The 13,395-nt window shown below is 36.5% G+C and overlaps 1 protein-coding gene across 1 annotated transcript in view; it reads right to left on the reverse strand.

Moving 5' to 3' along the window:
• The window catches only part of SLC2A13 (solute carrier family 2 member 13), a gene marked incomplete at both ends in the record, with an annotated part of 424,910 nt that overhangs the window by 102,669 nt on the left and 308,846 nt on the right, over positions 1-13,395 (reverse strand). Inside the window, one exon of the mRNA XM_082665776.1 lies at positions 7,667-7,787. Coding sequence (XP_082521902.1) covers positions 7,667-7,787 — 121 coding nt within the window. The remainder of the gene's footprint in view (positions 1-7,666; positions 7,788-13,395) is intronic.

Consider the following 13,395-nt stretch of genomic DNA (forward strand, 5'->3'; position numbering starts at 1 on the left):
AGTACATTTTTAACCTCTGTGAAGGGTGGAAACTTTATTATCTACCGGCAAGTTGGTTGTAATTACAATATCATTTTTAACCTCTGTGAAGGGTGGAAACTTTATTATCTACCGGCAAGTTGGTTGTAATTACAACATCATTTCAAAAAATTTTGTTCTATGATGAAGTTACCATAGAATTCACATAATGATCAATGTTAATTGCCAAGGAGTAACAGGTTTCCAAAAAAACTGGTAACTATGCAATTTAGATGCACATGGAGAAAAATGCCAGTTACTCTAGATGTATCAAGTGAAAAGCAGGGGAATAAAGGACTGATTTGTATTATCAGCTACTTAATAATATGGCATGCTCAAGATACGCTGAGCTTTGAGTATCAATCACTAAAAATTAAGTACCCCTACACAGTTTAAAATAAATTTTCAAAGTTTACCTTCCAAAAATGATAGAATCATCTATTTCACTGTCAAGAACACTGTCACAGGACTGGATAACGTATTCCTTTTTAAAATATAGGACAAAATAGGGATGATATTCTAGAGTGGATTGACTTGAAATGTGAACAAAATTCCAGGTTGATTTTATTTACTCATTGTAATGATCAGAGCTCTAGAAAGAGAATAAAAGTCCTTGAGTTTCAGAGATATACGTTTTCCCCTTTACCTCTTTGTGTTACTTCAGACCTAAATGGATAAGTTCAAAAGAGCTTTTCTCAAAAGTCTTTTGAGTTCAAGAGGGAGTAAAAATGATATTTGAAATAAAAGTATAAGTGACAGCAAATACTGTTCTTATTATGGGACTGCTGTACTTAACTGGAAAGCAAGGGAAAGGCTCTCCTGATTTATATCTTTGAAATTGTGTTCTAAGAAGTGAGCTACAGTGAGATTTCAGAGCCCCAGACTCCTGTTACATAAGTACTATCCTAACCACACGTAAAGCATCTGTTCTTGTATGTCATTCATCCAATCACCCAGCCCTGTTAGCCCCCTCCAAAATATCTCTTGAGTCTCCACTGCCACTGTCAAGGCTGCATTATTTTCCTTTTTTTTCTTTTGCGGTACGCGGGCCTCTCACTGTTGTGGCCTCTCCCGTTGCGGAGCACAGGCTCCGGACGCGCAGGCCCAGCGGCCATGGCTCACCGGCCCAGCCGCTCCGCGACACGTGGGACCTGGGCACGAACCCCTGTCCCCCGCATCGGCAGGCGGACTCTCAACCACTGCGCCACCAGGGAAGCCCGAGGCTGCATTATTTTCTTACCTAGGCTACTGATTTCTTTTATCTGATCTCCCTTCGCTGCCCTTTGTCCTGCTCTAATCAATTCTCCTAAGCAGCCAGAGTGATCTTTTAGGAACACAAATCTGATTAAATCATTCTTATCATTCTTTAAAGGCTTCTCAGTATTCTGATGCTGTCTAAAATTCTCATGGTTTATGAGGGTCCCAGTGTGGTCTGTCACTGGCCTGCCATCTAGTCTATCTTTGTGCTGTTCTCTTGCTCATGCTCAGGGCTTGTATACATGATGTCCCCTCTTCCTGGAATGCTCTTCCCCCACTCTTTGCAAACCTAAAATAAAAAGCCTTCTTTTTTGTCTTTAAGGCTTCCCGAAAAGCACTTCTTGACTGTGGAAAATAAGGTTTGAGTAGGGGATCTTGCCACTGTGGGGGCTTGGCAGGTCCTCGGCCAAAAGCCCAGGCATCAAGATAAAAAGGTCATGAGGAACTCAATGAATATGTCCCATAAGTGGTCAACTTCCACCATCCTCCTATCCAGATGTCAAATTCGGTACTGGGTATTTAAGTGCTAGCAAAAGACATGTACAATTATTTGGAGATAAAGGTACATGATAAGGTTATGTGGGCTTTTTGTTTCAAATCTCATTTTCCCTTTCAACTAATTTAATTACGTTTATCTTTACCTTAAGTCTGTGGATATTATTCAACAGATATAGCATATTTTCTTCCGTAGTTTTATTAATATTAACCTCAGGCCTATTAGCCTGTACCATCAGGCCAAAAAAAATTAAAATATGTTATTTTTAAAAGAAATCAATAAGTTTTAGAAAACAAAATTCAACAAAAGTAAAAGTCTCATTCACAGTATAACACTATATTCATTGTCAAGTTGCTAAGAATTATTAGAAACAAACACATTATCAGTCAGCAGGATGCCAAATACTGAAAAAAAAGGGGGGTAATAGGGTTTCTGCACATTTCTAAGGTCAGATAAGAGTTTTATGATTGAATCTAACAGTCTCATAGTGCTAATGCCAATAACATGTGCTCAATCACACAAGGTTGGCAAAAGGAGAAGAAAAGTGTATGAATGCAAAATTGTTTTTTATTGTAAATGAACTTTGAAGAGACTAATTATAATTAGTTAGGCATATACAGTTTCTCAAAACTAGTGTCACCACCATAGGGAGGTCTATAGATGAAGGAACGGTTTGTCAACTTGGATATTTGGAAACTTCATTTAGAGAGGGAAATATGAAAATATTACTCTATAGAAAAAGAGCCACATTGATTATTTTTATACTCTTGGTTTAATAATGTTCAAGAAGAAAAAAAAAGGAAAGAAAGAAGCTGGCAGTTACGCAGTTAAAAAATACTGAAGCGGGCTTCCCTGGTGGTGCAGTGGTTAAGAATCCACCTGCCAATGCAGGGGCCACGGGTTTGAGCCCTGGTCCAGGAAGAACCCACATGCCGTGGAGCAACTAAGCCCGTGCGCCACGACTACTGAGCCTGTGCTCTAGAGCCCGCAAGCCACAACTACTGAAGCCCGTGCGCCTAGAGCCCGTGTTCTGCAACGAGAAGCCACCGCAATGAGAAAGAAGCCCGCGCATTGCAACAAAGAGTAGCCCGCGCTCGCTGCAAGTAGAGAATGCCCGTGCACAGCAACGAAGACCCAACATAGCCAAAAGTAAATAAAATAAATACATAAATAAATAAATAAATAAATAAATAAATAATACTGAAGCGTATGGCAGTGGTTCTTAATGAAAGATGTACTGGAATCACCTTCTCTCCACTGTCCTGGTGAGGCAGATCTGTGGGAGTGAGGGACGGGTAGCTTTAAGTACCTCCTCAGATGGTTCAGGTAAGACTCAAATGAAAAACATTAATAGCAAAAAGAGCAGTGAATCAGAGGCACAGTCCCTTTAGTCAATTTCTCCTTCAATTACCCCAACTCATTTCCATGATCTACTCTACCTGGTTGCTCATAGTTAATCAATTACTTATTTTTAATTCTTGTTGATTTTTCTCTCTTAGATATATCTAGAATATGTCTACCTATTTCTCTTGAGTATCACCTTCATAGTCCAGGCAATTATCAATCTCTCTCATAGACAATTCTAATAATCAGTCTGCCTATATCAACATGTGCTCACTGTGCCCCAGAGAGAAAGTTTAGAATAGAAAATCTGGTCAAGTCATGACTTAAAACTGCTTAAAATTAAAACACTACTTAATACTGCTTAAAACTCCTCTTCTTCAAAAGATGGGAAAGATTTCTACCCATCATCACAATCTCATCTCCTATTATAGGTTTTATGGATGATAACAATGTCTATAATATTTATTGAGTGCTTATTATGTGCTGAGCTCTGTTTTAGGTGCTTTCCATATATTAATTCATCCTTACTATAATCCTATGAATAGGTGCTCCAAAATATTTTTTAAATGAATGTATGCATGAATGAATGAATTAGTGGCAATGTGATGAAAGCCCTAGGACAAGAGTACCTTGCAATTCTACAGCTGTATACTTTAAGATATATGTTTACTTTGAAGGGTTTGAATATAATGAGATCATACTTACAAATAATAAAAAGTCAAAGATTCGAGGGAAGTGTCACATAGGAAACGTTTGAATCCTCAAAGCTTGGATAGCTCTCATAAGAAAATATGTTTATTAGTAATTTGAAAGCATGGAGCTTAAGGCCATATTAGGAGTATGCATGTGTGTTCTTATATGGATATATGATTCAGAGGATACCCTCACTAGAGTTATTTCTCCTAGCCTTAGTTGGCACCCTGTGACTGTACACAGTTTTAGCTGCAGGAAAGTGGATCTGAAAGGTGTTCTTTAATACATTTGGTTCACAAAATCTAACCAGGACTTGGAACAAAGTATCATCAATTAAAAAATTAAAAATTCTAAAAAGGGTAAGTTCTTATTAGAAATTATTTAGGGTAGTCAATGTCTTGGGTCCAAAGTCATTAGTGAGCCCCAACCTACAATATTTTTGGTTCTAACCTACCTGGTGATGTCACACAATCAATATTTATTGAATTAAAATAAAGAACAACCATTGTTCCTGAACCATCCACTTTCTTAAATCTTCTACTCTACTCTAGTCAGAATGCATTACATACTAGTCATTGTAGAATACAGATTTCTACAAGTGGAGGCGCTGAATAGAGGAGCCTATATATTTAAGTTTTATTAGGTAAAAGTATATTAATTTCCAAAATGGAGAAAAGTTTACACTCCCACCAATAGTATACAATGTTCTTAAGATACGGGGAGGGGGAAGGGTAAGCTGGGACAAAGTGAGAGAGTGGCATGGATATATATACACTACCAAATGTAAAACCGATAGCTAGTGGGAAGCAGCCACACAGCACAGGGAGATCAGCTTGGTGTTTTGTGACCACCTAGAGGCGTGGGATAGGGAGGCTGGGAGGGAGGGAGACGCAAGAGGGAAGAGATATGGGGTATATGTGTATGTATAGCTGATTCACTTTGTTATAAAGCAGAAACTAACACACCATTGAAAAGCAATTATACTCCAATAAAAATGTTAAACAAAAAAAAAAGATCGGGCTTCCCTGGTGGCGCAGCGGTTAAGAATCTGCCTGCCAATGCAGGGGACACGGGTTCAAGTCCTGGTCCGGGAAGATCCCACATGCTGCAGAGCAACTAAGCCCGGGCGCTACAACTACTGAGCCTGTGCTCTAGGGCCTGCAAGCCACAGCTACTGAGCCCATGCACCACAACTACTGAAGCCTGCGCGCCTAGAGCCCGTGCTCCACAAGAGAAGCCACTGCAACGAGAAACCCATCGACACAACTAGGGAAAGCCCGCGCACTGCAACGAAGACCCAATGCAGCCAAAAATTAAAATAAATAAAATTTAAAAAAAAAAGATACTAAACCATCTCTCCTTTGTTATAAGGCAGAAACTAACACACCATTGTAAAGCAATTATACTCCAATAAAGATGTTAAAAAAAAAAGATAGATACTAAACCATCTCTCCCTTTAAATCTGTTTTCTTTGTTCAATTTTCCTATAGGATCATTCCAAGAGGAAAACATACCACCTATACTTACAGCATGAACATTACTCATCCTAAGGTCAGGCAAACATGACTCTTTCATGTTTATCTCCTTTTTAATCTTTATTTTTCTTCCAGTCTTACTGAGATATAACTGACATAAAGCATTGTATAGTTTAAGGTTTACAGTATAATGATTTGACTTATATACATCATGAAATGAGTATCACAGTAAGTTTAGTGAACATCCATCATCTCATATAGATACAAAATTAAAGAAATAAAATAAATCTTTTTCTTGTGATGAGAACTCAGGATTTACTCTCTTAACAACTTTCATATATGCTGTATATTGTATGTTTCATGTTTATTGTAAAGAAATGGGAAATGTGTATAGACAGTTTTAACAACAACAAAATCAGTAAGGGGACTGCAGATATATTTTATAAAATCACTCAGACTATAAATACATGTTATCAAATTCTCACAAAGCCTAATATGTTACTCTGAAAGAAAGCACACAAGACATAAGTGTTTTGCATACTCAGTGACTCCCAGAGGACATCTAAAATTTGGTTCTGTTTTCAAAAATTGCTGCCCATTTTTGTGATAAGAATAAAATTAGGTTGTACCACTTCTCTCACTCCACTACAACTTTATATTATATTGGTAGGTGATAGTATCTTATTGTCACTTACCTATATTGGTAGGTAGATGATAATAACTTAGATGGATCAGGAGGATTAATAGACTGATGATCATAAATTGCTGTGCAATGAACTATACTATGGTAATAAATATTTTTATTTAAATTTTAAAAGTCGATGTCAGGAAAACTATTTCATTATGTAAATCATTAAAAAGTTAGTTATTCCTTTCCTATATCAGAACTTCATAAAAATTTCTTTTCATATTCTCTGGCTGACTTTCTGCCTTTAGTTGACCTGATAGTGTGTCAGTCAATCTTATTCTGAATCTAAATTGCTGCATCTAAATCAGACATCAGATCTAGAGGGTATTCTAAGTTGCTCAAACAATAGTATTTTTTAATAATTTGTTAGAGGTAACTGTGTTAAAAAACATTTAACTTAAAATATCTGTCAAGAAAAATAAAATTAGAGCATGCAGAATTCTAGCAATGGTCTATCATCTTTCTAGCAGTTGAGGTGATATGTCCAAAGAAAGTAAAGATCACTACATCCAGAAATAGTCTATGCTAAGGGTAACTTCTTTTAAGACACCTTTCAATCTCCTTTAGAACATAAAGCCTGTTAACAAAAAAAACCAGTAAAGCGATAAACATATAAACTATTCATTTCCAAAGGCAAGTGGATATCACAATTAGCAACCAGAAAGACATAATAATATATGTCTTCCTCATTGTTGTAATGAGAAGGCACCATAAATTCTGTTCAATGAGAAGCTCCTAGTGATTCCAAGTGGAATTAAGTATATCAATGTAATGTTTTAATTTCACCTAGGAGTATGACTTAATAAATCATTTACCCATTAATTTGAGACTTATGTCTGGTTAGTTGTAGCTGAAGGAATGTCATTTTTTGTTTTTAAAGCTATTCTATCCATATATTTTAAAGGGGTCGCTAGCCTTTCCAGCCACTAAAATGAAGTAAAAAACTTTGAAACTCTCCTGACAAATTTATTAATTGATCTGTTCAATAATTCAATCTTTAATTAATTCACCTGCTCATTCTTCAGTCCATCTGTCAGCCCATGTATGCATCCATCCATTTCTCCATCTATCAATCTATCACATAGGGTGTAAACTGTTAAACTTAATGAGCTCTTAAACCTGCAGCTGACCATTAAAACACTCTCTTCTACAAGCTCTTTCCACTTTCTATTGCTCTGCAAGAAACCTAGTAGTGAGAGGAAACATTATTTTCTGCTTAAGTGAATGAGGCGATACCTGTGGAACACAGTGAAGATTAATTGCTAGCATATCCAGATGATAAACAACTGTATCAGACATGTACATCATGGAAAAGTTTAATTACTGATGAAAGTTCTTTATTTCATCTAGAATGTAGATGTCACCGAGTCATATACGATATAAAATAGTTTCACAGTATTCCTGCTTAGATTCTGTATCAATATATACACTTTCAACTTCCAGAGAAACATCACCAAAATTGTGTCTAATAACTCACTTTTCCTTAAGCATGCATTTGCACACGTTGCTCTTTGTATATTCTCTTTCTCTTCCTGGTGGTCCCTCCCTAACACCTTTCCCATTTTCTTCCTTTCCACCATTAAGTCTGGATACCTAGCAAGCTCCTACTCACCTTTCCTATTTTAGGAAAGTTATAAGCAAAACAAAAAAGTTACCAGAGTTAGGTTAAGGAAGGGGACCATTATAAAATCTCACCTGTATCTTGTGCAAGAAGTGTTCTGATCTAAAGGAGCTATTGGATTAAAAGTGATGGGTGGAGAAACCTGGGCTGATAGCAGAAATCCCAAAGCAAGAATAATGAGTGCTACGGTGGTACCTAAAAAAAAAAAAAGGAAAGAAGAAAAAAAGTTTTATATCAGAGAAGAATTGACAACATTCTTCCAAAGTGGACTGGGTTTGGCAAGATATATCTCTAAAAAAATACCTTGATCTATCTTCATTGGATTAAAAAAAATGATCCTTACACATATATATAGTCATAAAAACTCACTAGAATATTCACTGTGAGAAATGACAAGAGTAAAATTCAAATCAAATACATTTGCTAGCCAAGCAGTAGGTTCGTTAATAACTTTCTAAACAAACACCATCTTGGATTGCTGTCTCAAAATCAATTAATGTAACCAACATTATTGAGTGCCTAATATGTTAGAAGTATGAAAGGTAACAGATTTACACCAAGTGTTCCTTTCATTACCAAGAAAATTGTTCTAATGTCATTCAATCGGCTAAGACCCAAATAAGTAAACTAAAAAGTAACAAACTAAATATATCAAAAGTAGTTGAAAGAGTACTTCTCATTAAAAAGGAGTGGCATTTTGTAAAGACTTAAAACGTCAGAAATGACATAACACATATATTCAGTTGTCTTCCCTGTTGGCACTTGGAAGTGGAATATTTGTCTTTGATTTTAAGGTACAGAATGTGATTATATGTACCACTTAAAAAGCTCAGTTTTGAGTCCCTGATAGAAATACTGATAGTAAATAAGAAAGTTTTCAAATTTCTGACTATTGTTCCAGCCATTGTAAGGATTAAAAAAAGGGTCATGGGAAGAAAGGAGAAAGAAAATATGGCTGCCTTTGTACAATTTATTTGAATGAGGCAACATGTTTATAATATGGAATTCAGGGAGGTCATTTATGTAGCAGTAAAGTTTCTATTAGATAAATGGGAAAGTAATTTAAGAATGACCAAAAATATTTTTTAAATGGACAAAAGAACAACTTTGGGATGCACTGTGAAAGTGCAATTGGATTACATAATAGGTTTGTGTTTAAGGTAGAGGGGATGTGTCAAGTTAAGCACTGTGGTTAAGTCCTAGCTCTGCTGTTTCTTGACTCAGTGATCTTGGACAAAACACACGACCTTTCCAAAATTCAATTCTGTCTGCTGAAACTGGGGCTTAGTGAGAATACTCACCTTGCAGAATTACAGTGAATTTTAAATATCACAGTACATTTGAAAGATTTTTATAATGCTAAAAAATGTTAATTATTGTACTATAATTATCATTAGAAACAGCAGCAGCAGCATATTTTTAAAACTCTAGAAAAAAGTTGAAAAAGGGGGAGGAGGCTTGAAGAAAAGATCAGAAGCCATTTTACCACACCAGGCTTGAAGAGGCATGAATCTGAAATCACAGTTCATTTTCCCCCGGTTGGCTTAAAATTCAAACCAGAAGTAGGAATAGTTTGAGGTATTACTTTCTCAAAAAACTACCAAGCCCTGAATTGGGAAACAAAACAGAAGTCTGTCTCTTAGAAAGAGAAAAGATATATTAGGCCTGTAAATAAAAATTATCCCTCTCTCCTCAAACAAAGCAAAATAAACCATGAGTTTTACTGTTACTGTGTCTATGAAAGAAGCTGGGTCCCTAAGTATTTTCCCAAATTACCTCCACAGAATATTGTCATGCGACAGGTAAAATTTGTTTCAACCTGGAAAAGTTGATACTTTTGGATGTGAAGGAAAGATGATACTCTTCTTTCATAACACTACTTAAATAACTTGTCTGTGATAAGCTGTAAACTCTTAGATGGTGTACCTAACACATACTAATATATGTTCAATTCTAGTGCCTGGCATAGAGCAGATCCCATAGTACCACAGATTTTTGCAATACTGGCTATTTTTGAAGAAAACAACAAAACATGTTAAGACTATTCAGTTGAGGTCATGGGGTTAGTATGGGACAAATATACTAGATGAGAGTTCTGCAGTATGGATATTATATCTCTTGGATCCATCTCTAAAAAAGTCCAACCAACTTGCAAAATTTGGGGGAAAAAACCATTTTGGATATAAAAAATCCCTAAATAGTTGAAGGTTTATCCTTCTTAAACAAAAATTTATTTTTATTTTGACCCATTGGGGATGGAAATCTTTTAAAAGTCAGTACATTCCTTTACTTTATTACATATAGTAGTGTTCCTCAATCCTGGCTTCCTATTGGAAAGCAAATCTTTAGAATGTACCTCAACCTCTGAATCAGTCTCCAGAAAATGGGGATCCGATAACATGACTCCACAGGTGATTGTGATACCCAGACAGGGTAAAAATCCTTATGAGATGATAAACTCCTTAAGGGAAGGGAATGGTGTCTTATATGACTTTATTTATGGAATAAATTTTTAAAACGATCACCTCGCCCTTCATATACTCATATATCTTTAAGGCTTAAGACTACTTGAATTATCTATTTCCTTCAATTTAACAAAATTACAGATGTTTTATCAGTCACTTGTTGGTATTTAAAGTTGTTATAGTTGTTGCCAATGATCCATTATTGCAACCTAGATTTGAGTCCAATATAGGAAGGCCTTGTATGAAAGGATCTTCTCCACTGTACTGGGTAGGTTGAGGACATTCTTTATATTTTAAGAGAAGAGTCCCTCTTAACCAAGTATACTGTCATATTTTGGAATTCTGATATCATTTTCCTAATAAAAATGTTCTCCAGGGCTTCCCTGGTGGCGCAGTGGTTGAGAGTCCGCCTGCTGATGCAGGGGACGCGGGTTCGTGCCCTGGTCCAGGACGATCCCACATGCCGCGGAGCGGCTGGGCCCGTGAGCCATGGCCGCTGAGCCTGCGCGTCCGGAGCCTGTGCTCTGCAACGGGAGAGGCCACAACAGTGAGAGGCCCGCGTACCGCAAAAAAAAAAAAAAAAAGTTCTCCATAGGAGGTGAAGTGTGTTGGATAAATAGCATTCTCAAAAACATCTGATGAAATAAGTTACCTTAATTACCTGGTACAGGGTTTGGATTATTAGTAAATACTCAGAAAAAAATAATTTCCCTCCCTAAGACTCTAACAGAGCACACTTTTTGTGCGTAAGTATCACGTGCACATATTCCAGACCTCATCTTCAGAGATTCTAATTTAGTTGATCTGGGGTTGGGTCCCAAGAATTCACAATTTAAAATAAGTATCCCTGGCAACTCTGATGAAGACAGCCTGTGAGTAATGTTTTAGGAAATATTCCACTACCAAAATATCTGGCAGAAAATAACACAGTGTTTCTGGCTTTCTGATTTATAAGCAATAAAGCTACATAGATATAAGCCTTCCTCTATTAAAAGGATCAAGAGGTTGTCATTAAATTCGCAATATTTACCAGAAAGACCAGTTCTCTTACGGAGCTTTGAAAATATTAAAAGTCAGAACACCACAAAATGTCCTACATTTAAAACTATTCATGGACTATATATTTTACATTTCTTTGTATAAAGAGTTTCTTTGTCCCGGTTTAACTAAATACAGTTTATTTTTAGTAATTTTTAAAGAACAAGTTCCTATTGAAAAAGTTATTTTGACTTTTTTTTTATTATTTTTCACCCAATATAATAAAATAAACCATAATAAAAACACAAAATAGGGAATAAAACTTTTGAAGTTAAAAAATTCTAGGCTAATCTAAGAAATTTTAAATAGAACAGTATTCTAATACTTAGCAATGGTAGAATATCAAATATATTATGATTTATTTTATTAGGTGAAAAATAGTGAAAAACATATCAAGTTAATTTCTTTAAAATTTAAAAATAAATTCTTAAAAAAATATTTTTTGGTGCTAATTCTTTAAAAAGTACTACAAATAAACTGTATTTAGCTAGACCCAGACAAAGAAATTCTTTACATAAAGAAATACAAAATATATAGTCCATGAATAATTTAAAGGTAGGACATTTTGTGGCTTTTAATATTTTCAAAGCTTGCTAACAGAACTGGTCTTTCTTGTAAATATTACAAATTTAATGACAACCTCTTAATTCTGCAGGAAAGAAAAGTGCCTCCAGGTTGCTCATAAAGGCCGTCCCTGGAATCTCTTGGTCTTTCCCCCAAGTCTTAATACTTTATTTTAATAGTCAAGGATGGGCTCTGGAAATCCTTGGGGCAGAGGACCTACGTGGAAGGGTGAAACATGACATCAGCAAGAGGAGTTCAGGAAAGTTCCTGGATTCTGATGCAAGTTGATTTTACATTATGGTTAAAACAACAAAGAATCACTCTTTGGCAGTAACACTACTGTGATAGCTAAATGCTTTGGGCATTTTACTGTCTGTGTCAGGCACTGCTTGAAATGTTATACATGTATAAATGTGTTTAGTCTTCATTACAACCCTATGAAGTGGGGACTATAATTAACCCCGATTTAAAAATGAGAAAATAGAACCTTGCTCAATATCACACAATTCAAACCAAACAGTCTGGCTTTATATCTATAATGCCTCAAAATCCTGGAATACAACAAACGAAGGGACAGAGGCTGCTAGTAAAAAGCATTTTCCCCCATCTCAAAAATCAGCATTTTTCTCCAAATCTCAAAACCCAAATCCCAAATTCAAGACCTGAAATTCTATTTAAAAAATAGGCCTCTTGAGGTAGCAGTATACTAATGCCCTGTCAAAGAAAGTGTGTCCATTTAAAAAACTTTAAAGCAACTATTACCTCTTCTTAGAGTTGACCTGAACCTCAGGCATCAGCAAATCCAACTTTCAACCCACTGTAGGAATTTGTTTCTAGCACATCACTGCCTGATGGCCATCTACCCTTTTGTGGAGAGTTTACCATCCTAATGAGGCAGCCCAATTCATTGTTGGATAGCTCTGATTATTAGGAATATTTTTCTTATATTAAGTAAAAAATCTGTCCTCATAACAGCTACCATCTGTGAGAATATCTATTAGGTATCTGTTTAGTCTTTTTTCTGGGCCTAAACACTTCTGGTTCCTTGAACAGGTTTAGAAATATGTGGTTTTTAACCCTCACTTGTCCCTCACCTTTCCTCACTTACCCTCCCGCTTCCCTATATACATTGGCTGTTGCGATTACCTTTGCCTTTTAATCAGGCAGTCTTCCCCCTGCCTTCTCCTCAGTGCTGATACTGCAGTTCAACTTACATTATTGAACTCAAGGCTTCCACTCAAGGAAAGAACAGAGGGCGGAAGCATTCCACTCTTCCTTCTGGAGTTAAGGGTCAGAGGGAGTATGTGCTCTTAATAACAGTATGAAACTCCAAATGTATTTTCTCATCAAAATCTGGGACAACTGCCTTCAGCAGTTCTATTAGATCAGTGGTTTTTTTTTTTGTTTGTTTGTTTGTTTTGCGGTACGCGGGCCTCTCACTGTTGTGGCCTCTACCGTTGCGGAGCACAGGCTCCGGACGCGCAGGCTCAGCGGCCATGGCTCACGGACCTAGCTGCTCCGCGGCATGTGGGATCTTCCTGGACCGGGGCACGAACCCATGTCCCCTGCATTGGCAGGCGTACTCTCAACCACTGCGCCACCAGGGAAGCCCTAGATCAGTGTTTTAGGTATAATTTAGTTAAAATAGAATTTAGTTAATGCAGGCCTGGAATCTTTACATTTTAATAGAAAAATATATTCTTACTCTAAATAAACTTATAAAGGAGCTATTAGAG

Source organism: Grampus griseus (genome assembly GCF_964374135.1).
Source record: "Grampus griseus genome assembly, chromosome: 11".
Lineage (NCBI taxonomy): Eukaryota > Metazoa > Chordata > Mammalia > Artiodactyla > Delphinidae > Grampus > Grampus griseus.